The following is an 11,746-nucleotide window of genomic DNA, read 5'->3' as shown; positions in this document are numbered from 1 at the left end:
AGGAGAGACGGTAAGAAATGGAAAAATGAAGGAAAAGGGGAAAAGGCATTAAGACAGGTTTTTACACCTCCTTATGTCAATAGCATTCTTTTGTGTGTGAATAAATCATCATTCTAGGGCAGGTTTTCTGTGCTGGCTTCAGCATATTTTTGTGGCAGCCCTCCATGCTGTGACAAGCTCCCTGGCGACTCGGAGCAGACAGCACGTTCCTCATTACGCCAGGCAAAGAGTACAGCACGGAGTGCCAGCTAAGAAAAACAAATCAGAGAATGACAAATGGGTTGCTCCCCCACCTATGAAGACGTTGGTTGACACATACTGTATTACACACAACAGCTGATGTTAATAAATTGACATGGGATCACATAAAGAACATCTGCTTGTGTTTGTGAATGATAGCTTCTGTGACAGGGATACAGACACTCCCCACGTGTTTAGGTGAGACTTTTATGATGTCACGAGCAGCGGCGAATCACTCTGCGTGGTGCGGATGGCTCTCTGCTGCTACAACAGACGAGGCCCATTTATAAAAGTGAAGCGAAGGCATCTGTGGATGTCATGGGTCTCTTTGGAAAATTTAGACGGTGCTGTGGGACATGCAATGCATCATGCATCTAAACGCTGCCATCCTCCACAATAGAGATGTGGCTGCATGCTGATGTGGCAAATGAAAACAATGACAACGGAGCTGGGGCCTGTCTCCATTTTATATTCCTGCCAGTACTGAGAGCAGTTTTCACGGGATAGGGAACTCATTTGTTTTCCATGACTAAGCTGGCCCCATGCTTGACTGAAATGCTATCATTTAAATGAGAACAGATTACCTCATTCAATCAGTAAGTGAAGTGAAGCAGAATTCTAATTGGGCTTCATGGGATTTTTTTGAGCTTTTTTTCTCCTGCAGTAGATCTTTTTCGGAGTTGTGTTCTTGTGTGACAAGAGTACAGCTAAGAGCTCTGCAACACCTGTGTTTCCAAAAATGTTGAAAATGGGGCAGACGGGTGGTTTTGGCCTGTCTGATCCGGTAGTAGTAGTTCTTGTATAGTGTCTGTGTGTGTGTCAGCGAGTATGAACAGATGCATACCCTAGATAGCCTTGAGACAGAATAGTGTACACACTTTATATCTGCAAAGTCGCATTATTTTAGTTGCAGAATATCATATTACCAAAGTATTAGCGTAGGAAATCATGGGCATGTTGAAAGATTAAAAGAATGCGAGAACCATTATGTTAATGATGATGACTGTTGTTGTTCATAGCAGTGTGTCTCTGAATGTGAATATCATTATAAATGTTTCCGCTGCTGTTTATATGACGATGATGATAAAGATGATGACGACGATATTAATTACATTGGTGATCATGATGAAGACGATAATGACGATGATTAAGATGATAACAACAGTGATAACGATGATGAGGATGATGATGAGAATGATGATGTTGATGACGACAATGATGACAACAATGATGATGATAATGTGAACTGCACTGGTGATGAGTTTCAAAGTTCACTCTTGCTCTTGGAAACAGCAGTCGACAAAATAACCCCCCCTCACAGTTACATGACTTGGCATTCACCATCAGATGGAGTCAAGAAAATGTGTGTTCAAATTTCTATTTTTTACATTTATTTTATGGATTTTGAGGACTTTTTTGTTCATGTTGGCTTAAAGGTAGAGTTTAAGGTTCAAAAGGTAGCTGACAAACAATCCTTCAAAAAGGTCCATCTAGTGGTTGTCCTGGAACTTTTGATCACATCAAATCCACTACAAGGACATTAACAGAGCTGGGTCTGCCATTCTTTGGTGACGGTGGTTTTAATCATGATCATGGTCATGATTAACGCCACCATGATGACGACAACAATGCATGATGCATATATCGGTATGTTTCCACCTACACTTTACCAGCTTGTACTGTAGGAGTTGCAATACACAGATATATTATGATACCGGCTGCTCCTGAGTGGAGGTTATGCCTGCCAGGTTTGGGAGCCCTTGACAGTGGGAGCAGAGACAGAATACCGTTGTCCTTGGGGAGCATGGAAGCTCTGTTGGTGTGCTGGGCCTTTTCCAAGACTCATGTCTAAACATAGCTTGCCCAGGGTAACACAAACACCTGCATTTCCCTTTGGGAGGTTAGAAGGGCCAGTGCAAGCTTACTCAATAGCTGACTCACTTTACACTGCTGTATCCTATTCAGGAATTTGATTCAGACTAAGGGTGTGGATCCTGTACACTAGACAGAGTGTGTGTCTGTGTGTGCAAGCACATGTGCGTACAAGGTGTATTTTTTTGTGTGTGCATGGGTCTGCAAGCTAACACTGTTATACAGATAAACAGGTCTGCCGTTAATGGAAGCAGAGGATGAAAGAGGGGGAGAGTTTTGTATTTGCTGAATGTGATTAAGGCAATAAAACAGTAACAATTAAATTAGGCAGGTATCTGTGCCATCAGCATCGAGACCCACAGTAAATCAGGCCCCACAGTTATTATCAGCATGGTTAAGCAGAGCGCAGTACAGCTCCATTCTCCCTTTCATGGATATTGTAAGTGATGACTGTTGAATTCTCAGTGGAATATAAAATAAATATGCTGGTTTTAGTAATAGCACGCTGTGATTTTGACATGGGCATAAATTACAGAGCAGTTCTAAAGATATGCATTATGATGTCTATACCAACTATTTGAAAACAATGTGCACCTGGGAAAAAAAGTTGTGAATAACCTTGAAAAGTCATGAGTAACCAACTTTTCAGGGGTTTCCGGGGGACTTGTTTCTGACTTTTAAGGTAACGTTTTAAAGTTATTACTTTTTATGTGTAGTCCCAACTTTTTGGGGTAATTTTAAACGTCTGGGTCTCATTGATTTGTACGTTTGCGGGACTGCTGCACATTCATCTACAATTTTGCAATTATGTTGTAAATTATTGAGCCAGTCACATTTCAGGTGTTGCACCCAGGCACTTTTAAGTAACACTATAAAGTAACACTACTTTCTTTCACACAGTATATCTGGCTGCATAATAATGCAGATAGGGAATATGACTCTTGTCCACAAACATACAGTGCCATGTATCAATTAGCTACCTCCAAGGTTTCAAAAGAAGGAGGTATGGTGATTGTAGTGTCAGTCAAAAGCAAACAAACAACAACACTGAGAATATAAGTGTGAGAAGGATTGGGATGTTATTTGCCGCAGTGCCATGCAAAGGAGGGGGTTTTGTTGTCGCTCCATGCACGGTTGTATGTGCAGACGAGGGACCTGATTTGCTGGGTTTGTTATTCTTTCTCTTCTCTCTGGTGGGTTCTTGTTTGGATCTGAGAAAACCGTCTGTGTCTTCATCAGAGGGTGGTTGAGTGATTGTGATGTATGCCAGTTAGCCCTCCTACCATTATAAACAGTAATGAAGATGTTCCGACCCACTCGTCTTTCCCTCTCAGGAGTGCTGAGTCCCTGAGTGCCAACTGAAACACATGCCCATTACTCTTACTTCATTCACACTTTCAACATTACTTTTATCCTCTCTTCTAACCCCCCACCTCTCCGATGCCCTGACTTCCTCCCTCTTTACTCTCCCCTTGAGCTGTATTCTGGCAAATGTTCAGGTATCTGTAGGAATATATCTTATTTCCATTTTTAACATTTAAAGTCAGATTTATTGAACCAGTGTGGCAATCACGAGGGGTTGTAGGCAGCAGAAAGCACCATGCCTTTGACTAGTGCCCCACTATCTTGGGTTTGTGTCTCAAGTGTCCATTGAATTGGAGGATGGCAAAGTGGCGCAGTGCATATTGGGAATGGATGGCTCTCTCGAGGATAGAAAAGAGGCCATCCGTCTAAGAACTACTCTGTCCTTGTGCCGTATCTGATCTGGGGTAGACAGAGTGTATTAGCACTGAAAAATGGCCCCACACTGCTTGACCAGCTTCCTGCTCTCCTCTGTGATATTGCTCTCTAGAGGGGGAATTTGTGGGGGGCTCTCCCTAGTCAAAGTCTCTCAGGCAAGCATTATGAGGCCCAAAACTCCCCTACCTACCATGCCCTGAACTCTAATGGTGCACGGGAGTCCTGAAGCGCTTGTATAAATTGCAGATAAATCTAAATAGGAGACTATAAAACGGGATAACTGGTGGAGAGTATAACCTTGAAGTATCAAAAGTTATTAGTCTTTGTGGATATTATTTAATCCTACAGTGGATTGTGTCAATGACAAAGAGCCAGACAGTTGAGAGAAAGCGAGAGAGAAAAGAAAAAAGGAAATAAATAAATTACATAAAGGGAAAGTTCAACCTCCAACCTTTTTTCATTCTGTAGTTTGTCAAACTAAAAGAAAAAGTCATCTCAACAACCACTGCATCTTAGCTCTGATACCCTGGGGAGAGGTCTGATTCTAGCATTGATCCAGTCTCATAACAATAGAGGTGAAATCCCTTTGCAGGTGCAATAGACGTCCTGTCTATGCTGCGCACCTACACAATCAAATACAAACCTTGTTTTCCACAATATCACTGCCCTCCCTCCTCCTTTTCTTTTTCAAAAGGGCAGAATCTATCAAAAAGGCAACATCTCTGTTTTGCCACCTGTGAGTGTGTTGTACATCCATTTCATTTCCCAGTACCATTACAAGATTCAGAGCTGGCCAATTCCCTTTGCTATCGATTTCATTCCATTTATTTTTCGCTGGGTTTTTAAAACCTCCCACACAGAAAACCATCTCTTGACAAATCACTTCAGTATTACACTTCTAGATGGCCATGCAAGATTTTATGAGAATAATTACTGTCCATTTTGTTGTATCATACCAATTACAGATGTAATAAGAAAAAATACAAAATTGAGTGCAACTGAGAATGTGTCTATGAACAGGGTTTAATAAACAGAGGAAATGGAGAGGATTGCAGATTTACATAGCGTAAAGAATAGCACATTAAGGTTATTATTTGTTTATTTTGTTTAGTTTTTTATTAACTTTAACTTTATTTTATATGTGCCAGGTTATGTTCATTTTCAGTAGTGTTGTGAAGCAACTTGTATTTTAATGGAAACATGAACTGTGGCTGCTTTATTTATTTGAATGAACCATTATTATATATATATATATATTTTTTTTTATTTGAATACAAGCCCAGTTTCCAAGCACTGTACATTTTGTATGATTCTGTACAATTTATGTGCAGTGCCAATGTTGAGCCATGCAAGTAATACTGTTTGTGCAGCAAAGTTAAGGTGTGCAGGTTGGAGTGGTGGATCGCATCTGACTTTCCACAACATATTTTTTCACAACCACAATCTTTCTTTAACCGTACTGTAGGTGTTAAGCTCACACATTATAGAAATATTAATAAAAAAGCATTTGATGAAAATACAAAAAGATGAATCTGTTATTCAATATAACATTTTGTCTGTTCTGAGATAGGGTTATAAGGTCTGTACGGTTAGTTGAAGCATGAAATAGAAAGCCATCTAAACTTGTGTTGATGCACTACTATAAAAGGTACAAAGGTGTTTGCAAAACAGTCTTAGAAAGCATTGAAATCCCTTGACATGTTTATATATCTTTTGCTGTTGCAATTTTAAGTTAAAATGAATCAAACTGGCTTCTTCTGAACAACCTTCCTATGACTGCCACACTGAAAACATGTTCTCAAAACTGTTTGCAAACCTATTGAAAGTGAAAGGAAGACTAGATGGGGCTCGCCTAAGTTTTCAAGAGTAATAGTTAGGGCATTCATTCCTTTTACAGCACTGGGAAACTGAATTCAATCTCCACATCCTTGTTATCTTGGTTACCAAACATAACCATATGATAACTTTAGTTAAACAAGCAGGGCCAAGGTTATTTCAAGTTTTTAAGTTTTCTTTTACACTTTTGGGTAAAGTGCAATTTAAACTTTTTATCAGATTAAAGTATCGTGTGCCTCATTTTAATCTTCTTGGTCATGTGCCATCTTGCCTGCTTGCTGAGTTTAGTTGAAAGACCACATCTTATGACGGTGAAGATCCGTGTTTTCATCCCTCCTCACAATGAAGCATTATGTTACGGTATGAACTCACTGTAAGCCATATTCAACCACTACTGCACAACACACGCATATAAACACTAGCAGACCCCTGGGGGGAAACCTGCCTTCCTGCTATATAGTGTGGAGCACAACCTCATCTCAGAAAAGCTGTAATCTTGACAGCTTCATCAGATGTCATGCACATTATGTTTCCAGCTTTCCTCCAATACGCTGATGGACATTTAATGTTCAAGGGAGATGATATGACCACAAAGCAAACAGCTATTCAACAAAACACTGTATTGCTTTGCTTCAACCCAGTGGAACATGACAAGGTTTCCCAAATGAGTTTTCTGAGGTGTATTTTCATTAAATTTTTCAGCATGACAGTGTTTCATTGTTTTTCTTCTCTTTATTTCAAAGTGTGGGTAGATATAATGGTGTCATGGCATCATACGAATGTGTCTGACAATGATTAATGCTATCAGTAATGAAGTGTTAAATTTGTAAAAAAATATCATCCACCACAAATACTGGCTAGAGAATACATCATTTAAAGTTAACTGTATCACCTTTTCTTACTATTTTACATTACAAGATTGCCCATGTGCATTCATGACTTGTGCATTCATGATTTTTGCGTGTGCTCTAAAACCACTTCTTTTTATGATCTCACCTGTAGAGTGTGACAGGAGGGTTGGCCTTTGCAGAGCAGTGGAATTTCACAAGGTTGCCCTCCAGAACAGGCTGAGGCTCCACTGAGAGATTGACAAGAGGGAGATCTGAAAAAAATAAAAAATAAAATAAAACATAAGAAACACAAAGACAACCAATTACAGAACTGGCAGTCTCGTCAAACATCCTGTTGTGAACTGTAAGCCTGAGACAAACACTATGTTGTTGACATTTTCTGTCAGTGAATAAAGCTCAGAAAGAAACTATGGCACACATTTTTGCAGAGAAGACAAAACAGACACCTTATAAATAGTTTAGAAAACATGCAACTGAAAAGAAAACAGCCAAACACACCAACATGCAAAATACATTCTCAGTTCAGGGAACTTACATTTTCCAAATGTTTTTTATTGTGACCCAAAACTGATTTGGAAGTCTTTTATGTTGGTTTAGCACATAGAGAGTAGTGCAGGTAAATATGCTCCACTTAAAACCACTAGGACTTTTTATTCGGATTATTTCAAAATACACGGTGGAAGAACTGCTGTGACAACTTATCACAGTTTGTGGCAGCATTTTCTCCAGAATAATAGGCAATTACTCCTGAATAATGATGCCCTATATTTGTTATCTTCCTACCACCCACCTGGGGTCTAGGCCCAGTTGCTGTGTAACACTGTAGTGTGTTTCACAGGTGTGGAAGGAAACATGTTATTTTTACTCTATTTCTATTCATTAGTAATGTTATATTAGGGAATCAAAGGAAAACTTGACTTGATAATGAGTTTCAGTAAATGGCAATTTAAAACACTGAATAGTCAATAGTGTAATCCACTGCAATTAAAACAATGAACAACCTCCGTGATACAGTACAATTAAAACAGTTCTTAGAATAACAAGCATAGAGATTATGTAAATCTAATAAACAACTTAATTTATCCTAATTGACAAAGGTGGGATTCTTTTTGAAGATACGTGTTAATTTCCATATCAATCCTGTCCCATGTGAAACAAACAGCTATTTACCCCGCAGACTCAGACAATAAATTTCAAGTAGGGGAAGCTATTTGTCAGGGTTTTTAAAAGGGGCCGGTTACATTTTGTTGAGAGCTTCAAATGCAGCAAGGTAAGAATTGACCAAACTGACCTGCAGCTGACCAATAGTAGCTGTTTAATATGTACTATTTTCTACATTAAAATGTCTTGAAACGAAAATTGGCTAGTATGAGTGTCTCATGTTGTAACCGTTCAAGTACTTGTAAAATGGTTTGTACAATCTCATCTATAAGGCAGACTGTGAATTTGGTATATCCATTCATATCTGACCCTACTTTAACCCCATGAAATAATACAAAAATAAATAAATAATAATTACACATTATACTGCCAAGGAAGTTATGTATAGACATAGCAGGATTACTGTTTTCTGAGTTTCCACCTCCAAAGTGGCATAGTAGGGCAATAGATTAGTCACATGGGAGAAGAGCTGGTTCTGGGTTTGAAGCTGGTGCAGCCATCTGTTTCAAAGGTGTACTAAGTCTTTCTGCTCTGTGTTCAATAATACTAATGTACTAACCAGGGACTGTGTTTGGATGTGGATGAAGAGCGGTGGTGGGCATGGAGATCCACACAGAATTAAAGAAGCACACAAACACTGCTGTAATGAAGCCAAACAGCACTGTGTATGGTTATGTAGAGTGATTATGTGTGTGTATGTGTGTGGAGTGTAGGAAAACTGCTTTTTGCCCTGTGGCTGTGCAGATGCTCTGGGCTGGCTCAGCTGCCATAAAGCCCCAGAGAGGGGGGTGGTCCAGGTGCCATATTCCTTTCTATTCACACACACCATATTCCCCATCAGCAGACTTATTTCCCTCCTAGACAGTTGCCCCCCACCCCCACCAACCACTCTACCACCTTCATATCCATGAGCCCCACCTGTGCCAGTTCTCCCCAGGCCAGTAAAGAAAACAACAACATTGTGGACCCTGGAAGACTGAAGTCCCCAGTGAACCAGCAAGTCTCTCCAGGTACTGAGCAGACTGTGTGTGTCTGTGTATTTGAATTTTAGGCCCATGTTTAAAGGGGGGTATGTGTGTGTATGAAAGTGCATGTGGGTGTGTGTCATAATACAACAGGAAACCTATCCACGCCTTAAGCAGCAGCGTTAGCTGCCCAGTAGGTGTTTTTTAGCACTGAAAAGTTAATTGCATGGACAAAAATGTCGGCAGAGGGAACCTCAGGGGCAAAATGACAGATGTGGCAGTGGTGGAGGTGGTAATAAAACAAGGAGCTGGAGAGTAAAGAGAGAGGCAAACATAAGAAGAGAGCAGGAGGGGGTGGGGTATGCTAATAGACACAGTGTATGCATATAAGTTAATTGTAGAAGCTAATTCACAAGCCTTTTTGACTAAAAGTGCTCCTATAATGTACTTTTCTATCATGCCAACCTTTTTCTCTGCTCTTGCCGCCAAAAGACTTCTAAGGACACAAATGTTCATTACTGTCAATCTGGCTACTAATTATGTTATTTTCAAATAATTGAGGTCTAAAAACTGACCATTCCTTAAAAAAAAATCTCAGGCCCTCTCACTAAGAGGTAGTGTCATGACGGCTTTACATCTCTAAGTCAGATAAGCAGTTTTGTTGTATAGTTCCATCTCTTTGCAGACTGCAAGCAAAGACACCCATGAGAGCTACAGCTATCAAACATCTTCCAGCAAAGGCCCAGGGTGTGAATCAGGCACTGTCACTTTTCTAACCTTTGACACTTCAGATATGACAGACATCTACTTAATAATGAAGTCAATTTGCCACTTTGATGTATAAATGCATGAGTTGCTGAGTGAATGCTTTTGAGGCATCATGCGACGGCACATTAATATGCAAGATGGTTAATTCCTCAGATTTGTCAAGAGAGTAGTAACCAGGGACAGAGAAGGAGGAGGGATGGATGGATAGAGGGGGATAGTGGGACTGATCGGAAGCTCCAGTGAAAATAACAGGATGAATGGGGGGAGGGTTATAGTTGGCCGACAGCTTTTGATCGGTTAGTTCAAAGTGAAGACCATATGGTGTTTTTGGAACAATCTTCCAACTTCTTTCTGTTTCCTGGAGATAGTGCCAACATAAATTGTTTTTCCCTTTTCTTAAAGCTCAATTTCCAATCTCTCCGGGTCACTGTAGACAGCTGTTTTCCAGTAGGACCAGCCTCAAACTCCAGGAGTGTCGGCTGCCTCTGAAGGATGGAGAAGCTGTTTGTGGGCCATCCGCTTGTGCCTTATAGCCTTAGCAATATGGGCATACTGTCATATGGATGGCTGAGCGGAATACTTGAGGGGAGAACAGACTGACTGAGAACCTGAGGTCCTCCATATTGATTATGAGATACTCAACTGTGGAACACTAAAGAATTTACTTCGTTTAATGGAGGCAGATATTCTGCTATTCATACAGATGCTTAAATAAGGAGCGTGCACTCCTTGCAGCACATATGTAAGTGTTTAAATATGTGCATGGGCATCAATGTACTGTTACTGATCCAATCAAGATATAGTCGGCAAAGCTTAGTTTAGAGCATCAGCTACAGTATATTGTCAGGGCACTGGAAATGTGATATTTAGAAATATGGCCTTCACACAGCCTAACATGTAAGATTATATGTGATCATCATATTATTGCAGCATCATAAAGCTTAATCTAATGTAGATACAATTCTGAGCATTTTTTTGCCCCCTTATTCTCTTTCCCTCTCACTTTTAAATTCTGTCATCTGCCTTCAGATGAATTTGCCATTATCTGCTTGATTAAGCAGGGAGAGCATGTAGCTGCTACCAAAAACAAATCCTCCCCAATTGCACATCTGCATGTTCTTTATTAATTAGTCTCAACAAATGGCATTCATTTTCTTCCCACATGGCTCAGCTTGTTTGCAATGCAAACACACGGAGAACCTTGGCTTTGCTCATCCCTAGTGCAATCATTTCCGAGTATGTGTTTGAAAGCGTGTTTCAATGTGGGGCAATGCTCTGCAGATATCCAGCAGGACTAGAAAATATATGAAGAATATTTTATGTTGTGTGATGAGTTGGTTTCAGCAATGAAATATGAAAAACATGAAACTGTGGCATCAGAATCATATTCTACTGCATTGGTTTTATGCTGAGGGGTTTGGGGAGTTTACTGATTAAAGTCCAAAGGGCATAATGCAAGTTAAGTCATGCTGCTGGAGAAAACAGCATCAGGGGGTAGCCACCCCTCTGCTATCAAATAATTACAGTCTGCTAATGGACTGGTATGGACAACTGAAGTCAGCAGTCTATCCAGGGTTCTGAATCACCTCTGCTGGCTCTAAATCCCTCTCATTTCAGCAACATCACCAGTACATACTGTATTTAGATGCTAATTTGTCTAACCCTAGGTCAGATAACTCTGTATGAACTTATGTGGGAATGAAAATGCTGAGGCGGATGTAAATCATGAGCATTAAAGTGATGATAAAAGAAAATACCGTTGTGAAATGCATTGGATTTTAGGCTGGTTTAGGCGGTAACGCAATGTGCCTGGTTGTGTTTAGATTACTCTCATTTGGATTGCTGTAAGGATGGAGCATTAGGAAAAAGGGCACCTAAGCTTAGTAGTGAGCAGAATACGAAATGTTGAGAAAGGCAGACGGACTAAGAAGATTTTAATTACTTTTGTTGCCATTAATATTATCTCACTAATAAGGTCAATTAGATAACTCTGGGCCACAAAATAAATGAGACTTTTAATTCTTAATATTGGGACTTGCACACAAAGAGACATGCAATAGGAACTACTAGCAATTTGCTCAGTGGACATTATTCACAGTTTCAGGGAATACACAACCATTTTTAGAAATGTCTGATAATTTGCTGTCTTACTGAAAGTTAAATGAGAGCATCAATAACAATTTAATGTCAGTGCGTTCGATACAGAGCTAACCCACAGAGTGTGAGATAAATATCTGAAAGGCATTAACCCTGTATTTGATAGCTGTCAACTTATAATTTCTGACTTCTAATTAAGAGGGGGGGGGGGGGGGG

General features: G+C 40.0%; 1 protein-coding gene across 1 annotated transcript in view; it reads right to left on the bottom strand.

The window, feature by feature from the left end:
• The window catches only part of kirrel3b (kirre like nephrin family adhesion molecule 3b), a 59,771-nt gene that overhangs the window by 20,421 nt on the left and 27,604 nt on the right, over positions 1–11,746 (bottom strand). Inside the window, exon 5 of the mRNA XM_035679396.1 lies at positions 6,685–6,790. Coding sequence (XP_035535289.1) covers positions 6,685–6,790 — 106 coding nt within the window. The remainder of the gene's footprint in view (positions 1–6,684; positions 6,791–11,746) is intronic.

The sequence above is a fragment of the Morone saxatilis genome, unplaced genomic scaffold (genome assembly GCF_004916995.1).
Source record: "Morone saxatilis isolate NCDOM2014 unplaced genomic scaffold, NCSU_SB_2.0 Contig8, whole genome shotgun sequence".
NCBI lineage: Eukaryota > Metazoa > Chordata > Actinopteri > Moronidae > Morone > Morone saxatilis.
The sequence above is the reverse complement of the archived record's forward strand: the minus strand, read 5'-3'. Positions and strand labels throughout refer to the sequence as shown.